This window comes from Trematomus bernacchii, unplaced genomic scaffold (assembly GCF_902827165.1).
Source record: "Trematomus bernacchii unplaced genomic scaffold, fTreBer1.1, whole genome shotgun sequence".
Taxonomy (NCBI): domain Eukaryota; kingdom Metazoa; phylum Chordata; class Actinopteri; order Perciformes; family Nototheniidae; genus Trematomus; species Trematomus bernacchii.
The window spans coordinates 1,844,758-1,863,983 of record NW_022987720.1 but is presented as its reverse complement, the minus strand read 5'-3'; the positions used below and the strand labels follow the sequence as shown (position 1 = coordinate 1,863,983).

At 46.0% G+C, this 19,226-nt stretch overlaps 1 protein-coding gene across 1 annotated transcript in view; it reads left to right on the top strand.

Annotated features, from left to right (window-relative positions):
* LOC117492610 (deleted in malignant brain tumors 1 protein-like) overlaps window positions 1–13,808 on the top strand; it is a 41,525-nt gene extending 27,717 nt beyond the window's left edge. Inside the window, exons 5-17 of the mRNA XM_034142966.1 lie at window positions 3,157–3,450; window positions 3,575–3,895; window positions 4,132–4,419; window positions 4,683–4,997; window positions 5,560–5,859; window positions 6,392–6,700; window positions 6,977–7,291; window positions 10,692–11,000; window positions 11,097–11,390; window positions 11,849–12,184; window positions 12,274–12,381; window positions 12,883–12,967; window positions 13,066–13,808. Of these exons, the coding sequence (XP_033998857.1) occupies window positions 3,157–3,450; window positions 3,575–3,895; window positions 4,132–4,419; window positions 4,683–4,997; window positions 5,560–5,859; window positions 6,392–6,700; window positions 6,977–7,291; window positions 10,692–11,000; window positions 11,097–11,390; window positions 11,849–12,184; window positions 12,274–12,381; window positions 12,883–12,967; window positions 13,066–13,210 (3,419 nt within the window). The 3' untranslated portion in view covers window positions 13,211–13,808. The remainder of the gene's footprint in view (window positions 1–3,156; window positions 3,451–3,574; window positions 3,896–4,131; window positions 4,420–4,682; window positions 4,998–5,559; window positions 5,860–6,391; window positions 6,701–6,976; window positions 7,292–10,691; window positions 11,001–11,096; window positions 11,391–11,848; window positions 12,185–12,273; window positions 12,382–12,882; window positions 12,968–13,065) is intronic.
* Window positions 13,809–19,226: the final 5,418 nt, after the last annotated feature.

The window sequence follows — 19,226 nt, the reverse complement described above, 5'->3', positions numbered from 1 at the left end:
TGGCGGAGGAGGTGTAAGCCAGAGGAGGGTGAACAAAGTTAAAGTGTTTGAACCTCCAGCCCAGAAGGGGGGGTGATGCCGTGAAGAAGGCCGAATATGGATGCTGATGGGCGGACACAGAAGCACCATAAAACCACCCCCTTGTAAGACCACCAGGGGCACGAGAATACCCTCCACAGAAGGGGGGGTGATGCCGTGAAGAAGGCCGAATATGGATGCTGATGGGCGGACACAGAAGCACCATAAAACCACCCCCTTGTAAGACCACCAGGGGCACGAGAATACCCTCCACAGAAGGGGGGGTGATGCCGTGAAGAAGGCCGAATATGGATGCTGATGGGCGGACACAGAAGCACCATAAAACCACCCCCTTGTAAGGTCACCAGGGGCACGAGAATACCCTCCAGCCCAGAAGGGGGGGTGATGCCGTGAAGAAGGCCGAATATGGATGCTGATGGGCGGACACAGAAGCACCATAAAACCACCCCCTTGTAAGGTCACCAGGGGCACGAGAATACCCTCCACAGAAGGGGGGGTGATGCCGTGAAGAAGGCCGAATATGGATGCTGATGGGCGGACACAGAAGCACCATAAACCACCCCCTTGTAAGGTCACCAGGGGCACGAGGTTCTGGTGGGTGTGAATACCTGTGTTTAGTCCGTGGGGGAGTGCTTAACTGTGGGGGCCCGGGGACTCAGGGTGTGCAAGGTTATGGAGGGTCCCACTGTTAGGGGCCCATGCTGGAGGTAATTAGTCCGTCCTTGGGGCTCTGTGAGCGGGCAAAAAGAGGTGATTTCCCCCTGGTCTCTGCTGGAGGTGCAGAGTCCCACTGTTAGGGGCCCATGCTGGAGGTAATTAGTCCGTCCTTCGGGGCTCTGTGAGCGGGCAATGAGAGGTGATTTTCCCGGTCTCCGCCCTGGAGGTGTGAAATAAACAGAGTCCCCCTGTTAGGGACTGGTGCTGGAGGTCTCTAGTCCGTCCTTCGGTGCTCTGTGAGCGGGCAGAGAGAGGTGATTTTCCCCTGGTCTCTGCTGGAGCTGTGAAAGAAACAGAGTCCCACTGTTATGGGGGACATGCTGGAGGTCTCGAGTCCGTCCTTCGGTGCTCTGTGAGCGGGCAGAGAGAGGTGATTTTCCCCTGGTCTCTGCTGGAGCTGTGAAAGAAACAGAGTCCCACTGTTATGGGGACATGCTGGAGGTCTCGAGTCCGTCCTTCGGTGCTCTGTGAGCGGGCAGAGAGAGGTGATTTTCCCCTGGTCTCTGCTGGAGCTGTGAAAGAAACAGAGTCCCACTGTTATGGGGACATGCTGGAGGTAATTAGTCCGTCCTTGGGGCTCTGTGAGGGGGCAGAGAGAGGTGATTTCCCCCCTGGTCTCTGCTGGAGGTGCAGAGTCCCACTGTTAGGGGCCCATGCTGGAGGTAATTAGTCCGTCCTTGGGGCTCTGTGAGCGGGCAGAGAGAGGTGATTTTCCCCTGGTCTCTGCTGGAGCTGTGAAAGAAACAGAGTCCCACTGTTATGGGGACATGCTGGAGGTAATTAGTCCGTCCTTGGGGCTCTGTGAGGGGGCAGAGAGAGGTGATTTCCCCCTGGTCTCTGCTGGAGGGTGCAGAGTCCCACTGTTAGGGGCCCATGCTGGAGGTAATTAGTCCGTCCTTGGGGCTCTGTGAGCGGGCAGAGAGAGGTGATTTTCCCCTGGTCTCTGCTGGAGCTGTGAAAGAAACAGAGTCCCACTGTTATGGGGACATGCTGGAGGTAATTAGTCCGTCCTTGGGGCTCTGTGAGGGGGCAGAGAGAGGTGATTTCCCCCTGGTCTCTGCTGGAGGTGCAGAGTCCCACTGTTAGGGGCCCATGCTGGAGGTAATTAGTCCGTCCTTCGGGGCTCTGTGAGCGGGCAATGAGAGGTGATTTTCCCGGTCTCCGCCCTGGAGGTGTGAAATAAACAGAGTCCCACTGTTAGGGACTGGTGCTGGAGGTCTCTAGTCCGTCCTTCGGGGCTCTGTGAGCGGGCAGAGAGAGGTGATTTCCCCCTGGTCTCTCCTGGAGGTGTGAAATAAACAGAGTGCTACATTTTGTAAATAGTGCAATATCTCCAGGGCGCATAACTGCACTTTACAAGCCAGAAATAATGTTTAAATGGTCGGGGAAAGTATTTTTAAATGTCTGGAAGAGAGTTTTAGACAGTCATTTTGCACGAAATCATTTAACATAGACGCTCTCCTGAAAATGCACAGAATATGTGCTTTTTCAGGAGACCGTCAATGTTAAATGATTTCGTGCAAAATGACTGGCTAAAACCCCAGAATAAGTGTTTGAAAGGCGGGGAAAAGTTGTTTAAAAGAGTCTGATACCTCCAGGGCGCATCACCAAAAATGTACAAGCCAGGGAAGATGCCTGAATCCCGGATACTTTAGGTCTGTCACTTAGGGTGACCGCACCACTCCGACGCTCCCGAGAGCGGACGTCCATTGTTTGTAAGGCACCTAAGAGGGAGTAGAATCAATCTTTTTATCGAACTCCCCCAAAGTAATCACGTTTCCCAAAATGCTGAACTTTTGCTTTGAATAGACTAAGTTAGCTCAGAAGATCAGGTATTTCGAAACTCTGCATTTCTAGGATTTCTCAATTTAAATCAAGAACATGTGAAACTTTCGGGAGAAATTGGGAAATACGGCAGTGGAGAAAAAAAGCTAACGCAGCATTTATCTTGGCAACTGATCACAATATTGCTTTGAAAACGCAGCAGTTATATTGTCAGGTCACATTTGCTCTCTGCTTTTAGAGGATTTTTGCAGCAGAAGCGTTAAAACTAAGATAAAGCAAGCTTAACCACACTAAGCTAAAATAAGCTGAGCTAACTATGCTAAGCTACAGAATTTCAGATTTCATCACTGGGAAAGTATATTCTTGGACTTGAGCAGTTACTTCCTTAGGTTTCTGGTGGTTGCCTGGAAACTGTTCCAACTGTTTACAATTGTTGGTGAAGCTTAGCTAACTTTCTCTTTTTTGCAGATGCATACTAAAAAATACAGGTGAAAGTTGTTTCAATGTTGTCATATGATTTTGCCAGTAACAAAAATGTATTTCCCAAAATGTGCGATTGTTCTTTAATACACAAATGGTTATAGATTTTTTTTTAACGGCGCACATCATTTGCAGAACATGTGAAGGTAGTCAACGGAAGCAATCGGTGTACTGGCAGAGTGGAAGTCTACCATGAAGGCAACTGGAAACGAGCATGCAAAAGTGACTGGGCGACGTTAGACGCTGTCGTGGTGTGCCGAGAGCTTAACTGTGGCACCCCTATCACTCAGACTGAAGAGCTACATTTTGGAGAGTCACGTGACCTGCATGGCATCAAACCCAACTGTTTAGGAAATGAGAGCTCTATCTCACTGTGCCGAATTCAGGAAAGCAAGGAAAGCTGTGTGGATGCTACTATCGTCTGTGAACGTTAGTAATTCCTGTGTTCAAGCTACATCAATAATTGTGTGTTAAACTTCACCTGTATAAATCTTACATTTTGGATGGCTTATGAATATACATACCCTTGATTTTTTTATTTTCCACCTGACAGACAGTACACCAATTCGACTGGTAAACGGCTCTTCTGATGGTCGGTGCTCTGGACGTGTGGAAGTCTACCACGATGGAAATTGGGGAACGATTTGTGATGACAAATGGGGGATGCAGGAAGCAGATGTGACATGTCGAGAGATGAATTGTGGGAATGCTATCTCTGTCAAGTACAAGTCTTTTTTCGGAAGAGGTCAGGATCAGGTTTTGTTGGACGATGTTGAGTGCACTGGTCATGAGAAGTCCCTTTCTGAATGCCCGCACAGAGGTTTTGGAGAACACGACTGTGACCACAATGAAGATGCTGGTGTTATATGCTCAGGTAACATTCTTTATTTGTTCTAATTAATAGTGGAAATTCAATTGCCAATCCTAAATATTGGCATTTGTGTGCAATGATAATGCATGCAATTTCTGGAAAGTATTAGTTGTTTTTTGTATGACAGTTTGCTGAAGTTTTGGCTATTTCTCTTTTTATAGTTGGCAGAGTCATTGCAGACATATTTGCATTTTTCATGAACTTTCTTAATAAAATACCTCTTCTTATCTGCTTTCAAGAATCGCTCAGATTGGCCAATGGGACTGACCGCTGCTCTGGCAGAGTGGAAGTCTTAGCCAATTTCCACTGGGGGAAAATTTGTAATAACTTGGCTAGCGAAGATGCTGCAGTGGTGTGTCAGGAACTAGGTTGTGGTGCTCCAAAAAAAATCCAAGAAAGCTTCAATTTTGGTGACAGCACACTCAGAGGGTATTCAAGTAGATGCTCTGGCCCTGTGGATTCCTTCTCCAAATGCAATATTCAAGATTACACCGGGACATGTGAAGCGTTTTCTCTTTCATGTGCAGGTAAGACACAAAAGGAAGGTACATTTGCACTGCAGCACTGTTCAACCATTATAGCAAAGGACAAGTGGTTAATTAAAAAACAGAATTGGCATACTGTATGTGCATTACACCTTATTATTGCTATTTACTGGTGAATATTCTAATGGTTGCAACTAACTAACTACCTTAATAACTACTAAACTGAAAGTTCAGACAAAGCTTAATATTTGGATTATTTCAGTCTAGCTTGTAAGTAATGTTAACATGAGTGGACATGTCCTCAGGTAATCCACCGCTAAGGCTTGTGAACGGCACTGATCGATGCTCTGGTAGAGTGGAGGTTCTTCATGATGGCGCGTGGGGAACTGTGTGTGATGATGAGTGGGACATCAAAGATGCTCAGGTGGTTTGCAGAGCCATGGACTGTGGAACACCTAAGACGGCCAAATCCTCTTCCTTCTTTGGTGCAGGCCAAGGAGACATTTGGCTGGATAATGTTAGATGTGTCGGTAATGAGACGTCGCTATTGCACTGCCGACATGCCCCCCGTGGAGAAAATAACTGTGGCCATATGGAAGATGCGGGTGTGGTGTGCTCAGGTATCATCTCGGTTATTTTATTGCTTTTTGCATGTTATTTATATTATTTCAATTTTCAATGTTCATTTGCTTGCTTTTAACTGTCACCCTTAACACAGGAAACATTGAATTATAGCCTGCAGTGAGCTCCTATGCAATATGTTATGGTTGTTATTGTTATTATGTTATTTATATAGTGATTTATATCTAAAATGCGCCACCAACAGTAAACAGAGTCACTCCGGTGACATCCCTTACCCCATTACATGAACATGCCTGCCAGCCTCTGAAAAGTGTTACTATTTCCATGAAGACACAGTTCCTAATATCAGTATTTTGCTGATTATTCTTGGTAATTTGACTTACATCAAAATGTTTTACTAAAGCAATTTCTGTCTGTCTCGGCTGCCTGTCCGTCTGTCTCTATGTCTCTTTGTTTTGAATTTCCTGACAACGTTTAATCCAGAAATGTTGATTGTGAAGTTGTTTAGAAGGGTATCTGGAGAATGCTACATACAATTTGAATGTCATGACAAACATGCTAAGAACATCAGTTGCTGATTCTCTGCTTTTTGCTTCCCAGCTACAATTAGACTGATCAATGGGACTGACCATTGCTCTGGCAGGGTTGAGTTCTACACTGGTGTCAAATGGGCAACACCATATAATGTTAACTGGGGAATAAATGAAGCAACAGTGGTGTGCAGAGAGATGAATTGCGGAGATCCTGACAAGCTTCCAGGATCATACGGTCATGGCGGACATCCTGGAGGGTATCAGGTCAGCTGTAACGGTAGAGAGAGTTCTCTCTCACAGTGCACACTGAGAGAACGTGGAAGAACAAGCCATGATCGCATTGAAGAGGCATCTGTAAAATGTTTAGGTAAGACTTGAAGTTTAATTGATATTTGAAGTGGTACATTTTTTTAAACAAGATTAGCATGAACCTTTTTTAGGCAATTATGGAAACAGCGTCTAAAAATGGCTTCAGGACTGCCGTGTAGCCCACGATCGTTTTCAACAAGCCCACAAAACACTGATTTCTAAAAAGAGTGGGGCATTTGCTGACTTTCTTTTATTTGTCAACACAAAAAGACAAGGCCAGATTGTCAGATGTCAAAGCAATGAGCCAAGCAAACTTGTATGTTACAAGCTCAATTGCTGAAATCACAGATGGTACCAAGCAATGACTAACAATGTTGCTCCCCGGGCTGGTTAACTGCACCTGTTTCAATTGGAATTGAAGCAATATTACACAATATGTTTTACTAATGATACCAATTAAACAACAGACATTTTCAGTCACTAGCATATGCCCCTGGAGACCACTAATGTAGCATAAATAAAAAACAACAGCAAAGTTGGAATGTACCTACTGTATATACATATACGTATATAACAACTGTCATTTCCAGGCAATGTGAGGTTGTCCAATGGGTCCAGTCGTTGTGCTGGAAGAGTGGAGTTTTACGACAACGGCCAGTGGGGCACTGTGTGTGGTGAATCCTGGGATGTGAATGATGCAAATGTGGCGTGCAGACAGCTTGACTGCGGGACAGCTCATAAGATTACCACAAAGACTGAGTATGGCCATGGCACAGGACATACCTGGATCAATCGAATCGAATGCAATGGATTGGAGTCAACACTGGGTCAGTGCTCACAAAGTCCTTTAAGAGACAGAACCTGCAACACTACCTCAGTTGCTGGTGTTGTCTGCACAGGTAAGAAAAAGCATATCTAAAACAAATGTTATGCATTCTATAATGTTTAGTTCAGTTCTATCACTCCTATTTTTTGTACAATTAAATGTAGGGCTTTTTCAGTTGGTTTTACAAAACTCTATTTACTAAATTGCCACATTCAATCTTATGCCCATTTCCATATAGTTAAATTGTGTTGTGTTCCAAATCTGAATGGTGTGCAATATAGGCAACAAGTGGTTTTTTTAAACTTTTAAAATGTACTGTAAAATAATTTCAGATTACCTCATATCACAGGAAGTTTGGAGGTCCGGTTGGCGAATGGTAAGGATGTGTGCTCTGGCAGAGTAGAGGTCCGTCATGGCGACATGTGGCAAACTGTGTGTGACACAGACTGGAACCTGAGTAAAGCTCAGGTGGTGTGTGAGCAGCTTGAATGCGGTGAGGCCAAGAACGCTCCAGGCGGTGCCCATTTTGGTGAAGGCAGTGGACCAGTAGTGGAGGCGAGCAATTCATGTTTTGACAATGTGACATCTCTTCGGCAATGCTCGGCCAAAGGTTACAGAGGAGCAAGCTGTGGGCACGGACATGACGCTGGCACTGTCTGTGCAGGTATGGCCTTTAAAATTACGTGTTGAACATTCTCACATGCTTTTGGGTAACAAATATAATAACAATAATAAAGGATGTGTAATCATTCCTTAAAGCAATAGATCAACTTTTTGGAAATACACTAATCAGCTTTATTGTCAAGAGTAGATGAGAAGATTGACACTCTCACCAGACACTAAGGGCGCCGTTTACACGAGGAGAAAACGGCTTGTATCTGCATAGTTTCGCGTGCGTATAGCCCTATTATTTAGACGAGGGCCGATAGAAACTGACCACACAGACGATAACGGGTCCCAAGGTGGATAGATTTGCAAACGAAACGCTCTGGGGGGTCAACCCGAGTCCGTTTAATCGCCTCTATACGAATATTGCCTGAAAAATAACGACAGCCCCCGCCTCTTCGCACCTCTTCCCACCTCTCCCCCGCCTCATTGCTGATTTGTTTCTACAACAACAACAACAAGAATGGCGGATCACAGGGTTGCTGTTGTGCTCCAGACGCTACTGACCATGAATTAATATGTTAGTGCTACAACTACGGTGCTTCTACGACAACCACAAGCAAACTAGTGGACATGAAGAACCACATACACGACATGTGGCTAAATCCACCGCGGAGAACAACCAGAAGGGCGACCAGGAGAAAGTTTTGGGTAAGACCGGGCAGAACTAGCAGTTGGTGGGACAATTTTGTCAATGGCGTTGTCGTGGACGATGAATGGAGGGAGAACTTCCGCATGTCCAAAGCCTCTGTCGTTGCCCTGACTGAAGAACTGCGCCCATATATCGAGAAGAAAACTACAAACATGAGGGCGCCAATTGATCCACTGAAAAGGGTTGCTGCGGTTCTTTATTACCCTGAGCGACGAGGGAAGGCTACGGAAGACTGCTAACGCCTTCGGAGTTTCCCGCCCGTCTTTGTCCCTCATTATTAGGGAGACATGCAGAGCGATCACCATCCACCTGGGTCCAAAATACATCAAGCTTGCCTTTTACTGAGCCCGAGACCGCGGATCTGGTTGAGGGGTTCCATTGTACACATGGCATGCCACAATGTTTAGGAGCAGTGGACGGAACCCACATCGAAATCAAGCAGCCATCTAACGACTCCACTAGTTACATCAACAGGAAAGGAAAATATTCCTTTAATGTACAGGCTGTCTGTGATTACAGGTACCGATTCATGGATGTCGTGGTAAAGTGGCCTGGGAGTGTGCATGATGCACGGGTCTTTGCTAATTCCAAGCTAAACATGTACTTAAAAACTGGAAAGATCCCTGCTCTGAAAAAACAGATTGTGGACGAAGAGGAGGCCATACCATGTATGTACATAGACTGTAAAATTTTTTTAAAGGTGTTTATTAAGATGTGATAAACATTCTTTGTTACATTCCCTGTCCTCACTGTGCAGCTCCTTCAGCGACAGGCTGCTGTACAATATTCATATACCTGGCTAGGTATATGTACCTGGCTGCTAAATCTGAGGACTGTTACAGGATTTTTTGTATTATATCCTAACTGTTTTTAGTACTTTTTTAATGCATGTCACATGTGTGAAACTAAGCAAATAACTATGTGATTCTCCAATGTCAAAGTGTGAAACTAAAAATAAAATTGGCTGCAACCACTTCCAGACTTTCTTTGAACTTAATGTGCAACAAATGTCATCATCCTCATGAATGAAGTTATATGGCCCATTCTACCGAGTCAGGTTGTCCATATATATTTTGTACCTTATTTATTTACACATATAGTAAAAGAACCATACATTTTTATATGGTATTTTCAGACTGTATTGGCCACTAGCGAAACATAGTACATACACTGTAGTAAAAAACTATTATATTAACCTGTTAAGATTGTGTTACCTTCCCTTCTCTAAATAGTATTTTAACCAATATTTGAGGATTTTCAGTAAAAGTAATATAAGCAAATGTTGAATCAAAGTTGAATTTATACAATTCATAAAAATCATAATGCAAACTTTCTTTGTGAAATGCATAATACTGATCATATTGATTCCAGAGATGAAATAGAAGGGAATGAGGCTATAATGGGTAATTTTTTTGGTATTTTGAGCAAAACACTTCATAGACATGTTTTTTATATATCTGAGACTATAATATATGCCTAACAATAGTTTGGGCTTTACCATTAAGGCCCAATGTGACATATCACAGTTCAGATATTTGACACTAGGGGGGGGGTTACTTTCATAAATGTGGTGTATTTAGTCAAAATTAGGTTTACAAGGTGAAAAGGACTTACAGCCTCCCACACACTGATATAGATATCTCACTGACTGTAATGAGGGAGAAGGAAAGAGAGTGAGGAGAGTGCTTGCGGAGTACATTGACCCTTACATGAAAGACAAGACTGTTCTTTTATTTTAATAAGGTTTTTTATTAATAACATTATTTATAAATGTGTACACAGTAAAAGGGAAAACAATACCTTTGCTAGCTAAAAAAAAAAGGCTTAAAAAAAAGTGATTCTCCATTTGTACAAAGTCTGGTGGAGTTAAAAATAAAAATGTTTACAGACTTCCTTTGACCAAAAAGTGCTGTGAAAAAAAAAGAAGCTCACTGCTTTACTGCTCCTCCTCATCCAGTGACCGCCTGAATGAATATGGAGGAGATTGTTGCTGTGGGGTGTGTGGTACAGAGGGGTTTAATCTTGGTGTGGCTGTGTGTGGCCTTCGGGGTGGGTATGAGGGCACCTGGAAGTGTCCATATCCACTGTTGTTAGTATGAACTTGCATGAACTGGCTCATCAGGGAAAGGCCATTCTGTACAGTCACATTAATGTTGTCCATGGTGTTGTTCATACGATCCATGCTGGCTGCGCTGCGGCTGGTTGCTTCCTCCATTAAGTCCAACATCCGGCTTTTTAATCGCAGCTCTTCCTGCACCGCATGTTCAGCTGGAAGCTTCCTCTTCATGCGGTCACTTCTGTGGCCGTCCAGCCGTGCAACATTTATTTAGTGTTATAGGTAATGGTTGCCAGAGTTTTTTAATTTACTTTTTTAGACAAAGACACGCTTTCTGGTTTCCTGTTTTTATGCTAAGCTATGCTAACTTGCCACTGCTTCTAGTAATGTTTATACTTACTGACGCTAAGCACGAAAGCATATCAGAATATTGCCCAATATGTATTGCTTACATTTTTCACGTACGTGACAAAAGTTACACATAATTAGGTTACCGCAAGTACACCTTTCCCTCGTCACTGTCAAAATTAGCTTCTCATATAATGATGGGACAAACAATATTTTAAAATACAAACATATTCACTTTTGTTTTACAATATGTATTAATGTTTTTTAGAATTGTTTGTTGAAACATGACTTAAGGACTGTCGCTTGCTGTTGAACTCACCTAAATTACATTTTTAAATGCAGCACAGATTCGGTTGGTCGGCGGCACAGGTCAATGCTCCGGTAGATTGGAGATCCTCTACAAAGGCCAGTGGGGGACTGTGTGTGATGATGAATGGTCACTTGGCAATGGTGATGTGGTATGTAGACAGCTTAGCTGCGGACATGCAGTTTCTGCTCCTTCAAGTGCCCACTTTGGTAGAGGCACTGGTCCAATATGGCTGGATAATGTGGAGTGTGCAGGCGAAGAGAATGCAATCACACATTGTCCGCACAACGGTTTTGGAGAAAATAACTGCGGGCACGGAGAAGATGCTAGTGTTATCTGTATAGGTGAGAGGCCTGGCTCCTTTTCTAATTTGTGAATGAAATCATTACCTTCTAACTGGTATTACATCACGCTCTAATGACGCTTATTGTCTTTTTCAGGTGCTCTACACAAGCCCAAAATCACTTTGATTCCCGCTCCAGAGGTAAACTGGGGTACCAAAGTTGAGATCACATGCACTATACTAGCAGAACAGTTGGGCGGGACATTCGTCCTGAAGAGGACCCAAGACTCCTTTAAAATGGAAAGATACACGGAGAATGAAGCTGCAACCTTTATCTTCCATTCAGTAGATTTCAACCAGAAGGGGTCATATTTCTGTGAATATCAAAAGAAATTGCCCAATCAAGTCATCTATTTTCCTCAAGGAGAAACGGCAGAGCTCTCCATCATAGGTCAATAATTCTGTTTGATAACTATTTGGCTATTAAACTATATATGCTATATTGACTGTCATGCCATTGTTTAGATCAGTTTCAGTCTGTTCGTAGTTATGGTTAACAGTAGTGCTTGGAGTGTCTGAAATAGAGATTGCTCGATACGCAGAGAGAGATAATATACGTTTAAAAATGTTTAGCCTGTGTTTCTATGTAAAAACCTGTGGTGCTATCTTTGAAATTAGCAGAGCAAAGCGTTAAGTAAATGAGCAACAAATGCGAAATGAACTCCGATAAATCTTTCAAATGCATATTGTAGATCTGTTTCTCTCTGAAATTGCTTATTTTGTTTTTAAAACTAAGCTTTTCTTAAGCTGATGTGGCAGGCCTTAGCAAAAGGGTTAATTTGACTGCAAGATTGCAAACAGGTTTTGTGATCCAAATGAGTTGTTAAAAAAAGGTTTTCTAATCTGCAGTGAAACTGGAAAAACCCACCCTCTCCCTGTCGTCTCCTTATGCAATGGTGGTCTCCACCCCTGACAAAATATCGGTCACCCAAGGGAACAGCTTCTCCATCATTTGCTCTACTCATTCCATATACACTGGAGGTTTCTTCTATCTGACAAAGTCCCACAACAATGCCACTGAAGCGGTGCCTGCATTTGGCTACACCATCCACTACATGACAACCTTTAACTTTCCTGCAATAGATTATAAAACCCAAGGGGATTATAGGTGCATCTACGGAGTGAACATTTCTTCAATGTCCTTCTCTTCAGTTCCCTCCAAGTCACTCCAAGTCTCTGTAGTCGGTAAGACCCAAGGAGCCCTTGAGAAATGATTTGACTTAAAATGGCTAGTTTTCTCCTTTGCTAACTAAATGATCTTTTGACCCCTACAGCGGCCTCATCCTCTTCAGTGGTCACAGGATGGGTTGTGGGTTTGCTGTTAGTGTTACTTGTGGGGGTTATAGGTTACCTGATGTGGAGAAAGAGAAGGAGGATTGCTGGTGAGTTTCACACAAAACATAACAAAATTGGATGGTTCAATCCTTCACAGCAAATAACGTTTTTGCATCTCTCTTTACATGTTTTGTCCACTCTCACTGCTCTCATAGCGTCATTTTAGGCTACTGTGTTAAATTATAATCAATTTGACTGATCTCTTTGGCTCTAAGGATTGTTGTAGCACCCTATTATGATAAAAAAAGTACCCCCAAACCTAAAGACAACCACACTTACAGTCTAACAGTCTAACCATGGTTGTTTCATATAATGACATACATAACCAAAAAGTAATTGGTGGAACTGTTGTAACACTATAGTCAACATGTTAAACACAATAATACCAGTTACATTGCAGAGCCATGCATAAAAAAAGACATCCCCAATTTGTCAAACTGTCCCCCAAATGGCCAAACAATTCAGTAAAAGCATTTTTAGAAAATTAGTTTTCTCTGGATCCCCTGTATTTGTTTTAGGTCAAAAACTTTAATATTTTTACTTTCCAGGTACAATGGTTCAGTTCAGTAACAGGTTTGGAGGAGCATTAAAGGATGATCTCGACGACAGGTGCAATGGAGCCCTCTATGAAAGGTAGTAAATATAATGTTATTTGCAAAGATATACATATTTTGTTTTAGATCAAACAACTTTAAATTGATTGCAATTGTCCTCCTCCTCATTCCCCTCAGTGCCAGAAATACCCAAGACAATGAGCAGACGCACAGCCCCGGGCAGGAAGAAAACAATGCTGATGTTGATAACTCTGTGGAGAGGATCCCTGAAGATCTGGCTGGGAGAGTGTGCTATGAGCTAGAACCACTCGTTTTTCCTTGATAACTAAATGCATCAAGTAATGAAGAATGTCGTGCAATTTCACAAAACGTGAAATGTTTGGGTGGTTAAAGTTTATAAGTCTGCTGCATCTTTAACGACAGCCAACAATGGTGTCACAGTGTATCGGTGACTAGCTGATGATCTGTTGCTCTTTCAGGAAGACCAGGTTTAAGTGTGTTTTTACACAACATTTTATTTTTTAATCTACACACTTCCTCAAATATATGCTGCATTCTTTGCTTTATTCCTGTTGTGGCTTACATTTGACAGAGAGATTCTATTGATCAGAAAGCTTAGATCAACTGACCTACAGGAGTAGGCTGATTACATTGTCTTTGCATTCTATGGTAATTTGCTTTATTTGGTGTATGTGAATGCAGATCAATAAATATATATTTCTTACCGCGCTTGCACCTTTTTGTTTGGCAGAGTTTTTGATGATTTGACCCTGCTGGGGGAAAATGTGCCCAATTGTCACCAAACACTGCCAAGATATGTGAACTATCAAATACATGAATATGTTTTATCAATCATCATCAGTAATTGTTATAACAAATTCCTCAGCATAACCTGGACAATAAAAGAGGAACTGAATGTATTCAGCATCATTATTAATTATCATTGACACCTATGCTGTTCCACTCAAAAGGCCTTCAATGCAAAAAATAATATAGACTAAAAAGTACAATCCCCCATGAAACTTGGTGGAGATGTCACAGTCTGCTTTCTCACTCACTTATTTTCTGCATTAACATTCCTTAGTCACCTGGTAGTCACACCCTGTCTCTCTCTCTCACTCTGTTACACCCATCAGCTCCATTAGTATATAGGCCCACTTCACTTTCACCTCAGTGCCAGATCGTACTTTGCAGCATGCCAGTCTTTCCCGCATTACCTTCCAGATTGCTCTCCCGGTTTCGACCCTGCCTGTCCCTGACCAGCCTGCCTCGCCTGTTTCCTGACCCTGCCTGTACCCGGACTATTCTGCCTCGCCTGCTCCCTGACCCGGTCTGTACCTGCGACTCCCGTCTTGCTTTCTCCTGGAACCCTCGCCTGTCCCCGACCAGCCCTTTGCCTACTATCTGCCGTTTCGTCTCCTAACAGCCTATTGCCTTAAATAAAGCTGGTTACCGACTATCCCTGGTTTCCCGTGTGTTGCATTTTGGTTCTCAGCTCGTTTGTGACAGAACGATCTGACCAGAAATGGACCAAGCAAACACCGGGTCTCCTAGAGACCGCTTTGAGAGGGTTGAGGAAGCCATCCAAAGACAGGAGGTCACGATAGCTACCTTAGCTACCGAGACCCACCAGGCAACCTCAACCCAGGGACAAACGCTGGCTTACCTGACCTCCCAGATGCAGCAGATGGCCGCCACCGTACAACAGCTAGCCGCTACCATGGCTGCTACCGTCCCTCCGCCCGCAGCTCCGATGTTCACTCCAGCTTCTGGACCGACTGGATACGCTCCGGAGCCTCGTGTGGGAACTCCGGAACGCTACGCTGGTGAGCCTGAGGGATGCAGTCCTTTTCTCACAAACTGTTCCATATTGTTTTCACTGCAGCCACACACCTTTGCCTCCGAGGCGGCTCGCGTAGCTTTCACCGTTAATCATTTGACGGGGAAAGCCCGTTTATGGGGTACTGCAGAGTGGGAGCAGCAGACTCCAGCCTGCGCTTCTTTTGCTGCATTTTCCGCGGAGATGCGGAAGGTGTTCGGTTCTGTTCGTCTGGGTCCCGACGCTGCCGGAAGTCTGCTGAGCTTGAGCCAGGGTTCCGGCATGGTGGTAGATTACGCTATTGACTTCCGCACCAGCAGCCGCCGCAGCAGCTGGAACGAGCCGGCGCAATGTGACGCATATCTGAGAGGATTAGCGGATTATATGAGAGATGAGCTGGTTTCCTATGATCTCGGATGGGTTGATCGAGCTCACCTCTCGGATTGACAGACGAATCCAGACCCGGAGAGGAGAGCAACAGACGTGAGCGGCGGGCCGCTGCTCGCGACAACAACTTCTGGTTTCCGGGAAATTTCGACCTCCGGTTTCGGCGGAGAATTCCCACCCCTACTCTGACTCACGGTACGGGGAGGTCGAGCCCATGCAAGTGGGTCGTACCAGTCTTACCTCTGAGGAGAAGGAATTACGTCGAAGAGGTAATCTATGCCTTTACTGTGGTCAGGCTGGACATTTTGTTTCCCGTTGTCCGGTAAAAGGCAGAGCTCATCAGTAATGGGGAGTATACTGGTGGGCCAAACCTCTGAGCTGATCCCCAATGTAAGACCCTTGTGCCATGCTCGACTCCTCCTGACAGGCAAATCTCAGGCTCTGGCTGTTTTTATCGACTCCGGATCAGATGTCAGCATCATTGACGAGGAGCTCGCACTACAGCTGCGCATCCAACAGGTTCAGTTGCCCCAGCCGGTACCGGCTAATGCTTTGGATGGTCACCTGCTGGGAACGGTGACACACCAGACGACACCGGTCCATATGCTCATGTCGGGGAACCACCATGAGACAATCCAGTTTCATGTGCTACGGTCCCCCCAAATTCCTCTGATTTTGGGTTATCCATGGCTCCGCCGCCACAACCCGAACATTGACTGGGCAACTGGGTCCATCCTAGGTTGGAGTTCCTCCTGTCATCAGGTTTGCCTCAAGCAGGCCGCCGCACCTCAACTATCTGTGGATATGAACCTGGTTCCGGATGTCACAGGGGTTCCGGCAGAATATTTGGACTTTAAGGAGGTTTTTAGCAAGACTAAGGCGACATCTCTCCCACCTCATCGGCCCTATGACTGCGCCATTGAGCTACATCCAGGCACAGTCCCACCCAAGAGCCGGTTGTACTCGCTTTCGGCACCGGAGAGGAAATCCATGGAGACTTACGTCAATGACTCTCTGGCTGCGGGAATTATTCGTCCTTCCACATCACCCGCAGGAGCAGGGGTTTTTTTTTGTGGCGAAGAAGGACAAGACCCTGAGACCCTGCATTGACTATCGGGGTCTGAACGACGTCACGGTGAAGAATCGATATCCCTTGCCACTCATCTCGTCAGCGTTCGAGTTACTACAAGGGGCTACAATCTTCACTAAGCTGGATTTACGAAACGCATATCACCTGGTACGAATCCGTGAGGGGGATGAATGGAAGACCGCCTTCAACACCTCTTCGGGACATTACGAGTACCTGGTGATGCCATTTGGACTTACCAACGCCCCTGCAGTTTTCCAAGCGTTGGTGAACGACGTACTCCGGGACATGTTGGATTGTTATGTTTTTGTTTATCTGGACGACATTTTGATTTTTTCAAGGAGCCTCAAAGAACACATCCACCACGTCCAGACAGTCCTCCAGAGACTTCTGGAGAACTCGCTTTTTGTCAAGATGGAGAAGTGCGAGTTTCACACTTCTTCGGTCGCCTTTCTTGGCTACATCGTGGGTCAAGGAAGTGTGGAGATGGATCCCTCCAAAGTTTCAGCGGTTACCTCGTGGCGGGTTCCTGATTCCCGGAAGGAGCTGCAGAGTTTCCTGGGATTCGCGAACTTTTACAGACGGTTCATCCGTGGCTACAGTACCGTGGCCGCCCCGCTCACCGCCCTGACCTCGTCCAAAGTAACGTTCAGATGGTCCCATGCAGCCGAGGAGGCTTTTCAGGACCTCAAGCGCCGGTTTACGTCGGCTCCTATCCTGCAAGTACCAGACCCTGCTGGTCAGTTGGTGGTGGAGGTGGATGCTTCTGACGTAGGGGTGGGGGCCATCCTGTCGCAACGTTCTGGTGAGAACCAGAAGCTCCACCCCTGTGCTTTCTTTTCGAGGAGATTGAGTCCGGCGGAGAGAAACTACGACGTGGGGAACCGGGAGCTTCTAGCAGTCAAGTTGACGTTGGAGGAGTGGCGACACTGGCTTGAGGGGACAGAACAACCATTTCAGGTTTGGACCGACCATAAGAACCTGGAATACATCAGGTCGGCACAAAGACTGAATTCCCGGCAAGCCAGGTGGTCGTTATTTTTCACCCGGTTTAATTTTTTCCTCTCCTACCGCCCGGGCTCCCGCAACGTGAAGGCCGACGCTCTGTCCCGGCAGTTCGGGAGGGAGGGAGACACCTGCGGTATCCCGGACACTATTCTTCCTGCTCCTCGAGTGATCGGCGTCCTCGCTTGGGAGATTGAGGAGAGGGTTAAGACCGCTTTGGTGGACCAACCCGGTCCTAGTTCTTGTCCTCTTAACCGTTTGTTTGTGCCTCAGGTTTTGAGGGCTGAGGTGCTTCAGTGGGCTCACAGCTCCAGACTTTCCTGCCATCCTGGTATTCAACGTACCAGAGGGATGGTCCTGCAACGGTTCTGGTGGGCCACGCTGGAGGCTAACACCCGGGAGTTTGTGAACGCCTGTCCTGTGTGCAATCAGCACAAACCCTCTCACCAAGCGCCAGCTAGCCTCCTTCATCCATTACCGGTCCCACGTCGCCCTTGGTCACATATTTCTTTGGACTTTGTGACTGGTCTACCACAGTCCCACGGACATACTGCCATCTTGACGGTGGTGGATCAGTTTAGTAAGATGGCTCATTTCGTACCCCTGCCTAAGATCCCGTCAGCTAAGGAGACGGCATAACTTATTCTTCTCCACGTTTTCCGCCTTCACGGACTGGCGACTGATGTGGTTTCCGACCGGGGGCCCCAGTTCACCTCTGTGTTTTGGAGGGAGTTTTGTGAACTGATCGGGGCGACGGTCAGTCTCACCTCCGGTTTCCACCCACAGGCCAATGGCCAGACCGAACGGAAGAATCAGGAGATGGAGAACACTCTCCGCTGCATGGTTTCCGATCATCCAACGACCTGGTCTAAACAACTCCTGTGGGTGGAGTATGCCCACAACACCCTCATCAGTTCCGCTACTGGTCTTTCCCCTTTTCAGTATGCATACGGTTTTCAACCCCCTTTGTTCTCTGCATTGGAGAAGGAGGTTACCTGTCCGTCTGTCCAGGCTTTCATCAGACGTTGTCAGAGGACTTGGAGGCAGGCTCGAACAACTCTGCTTCAGTCTGCTAACCGGTACGCCACATCAGCGAACCGCCGACGCACCAAGGCACCTGTGTACCAGGTAGGCCAGAGGGTGTGGCTTTCCACTCAGAACATTCCCCTTCGGGTGGAGTCTAAGAAGTTAGCGCCCAGGTTTATTGGACCCTTCGAGATTGTCAAGGTCATTAACCCTGCAGCGGTTCGACTGAGTTTGCCCCGGAACATGAAAATCCATCCCACCTTCCACGTTTCTAGGATTAAATCTGTCCGGGAGAGTCCTATGATTCCCGCCGCCCCTCCACCACCACCCCCTAGGATGATCAATGGGGGTCCTACCTACACCCTTCGTCGTCTACTTCGTTCCCGACGCAGAGGAAGAGGGGTTCAATATTTGGTGGACTGGGAGGGCTATGGTCCTGAGGAGAGGCAGTGGATTCCCCCCACCTTCCACCCTGTGTCTGTAGGTTTTTTGTTGATTTTTATTTTTTCTCGTAGAATTGTCTTAGACGTCAGGAGCCGTCCATTAAGGGGGGGGTTCTGTCACAGTCTGCTTTCTCACTCACTTATTTTCTGCATTAACATTCCTTAGTCACCTGGTAGTCACACCCTGTCTCTCTCTCTCACTCTGTTACACCCATCAGCTCCATTAGTATATAGGCCCACTTCACTTTCACCTCAGTGCCAGATCGTACTTTGCAGCATGCCAGTCTTTCCCGCATTACCTTCCAGATTGCTCTCCCGGTTTCGACCCTGCTTGTCCCTGACCAGCCTGCCTCGCCTGTTTCCTGACCCTGCCTGTACCCGGACTATTCTGCCTCGCCTGCTCCCTGACCCGGTCTGTACCTGCGACTCCCGTCTTGCTTTCTCCTGGAACCCTCGCCTGTCCCCGACCAGCCCTTTGCCTACTATCTGCCGTTTCGTCTCCTACCAGCCTATTGCCTTAAATAAAGCTGGTTACCGACTATCCCTGGTTTCCCGTGTGTTGCATTTTGGT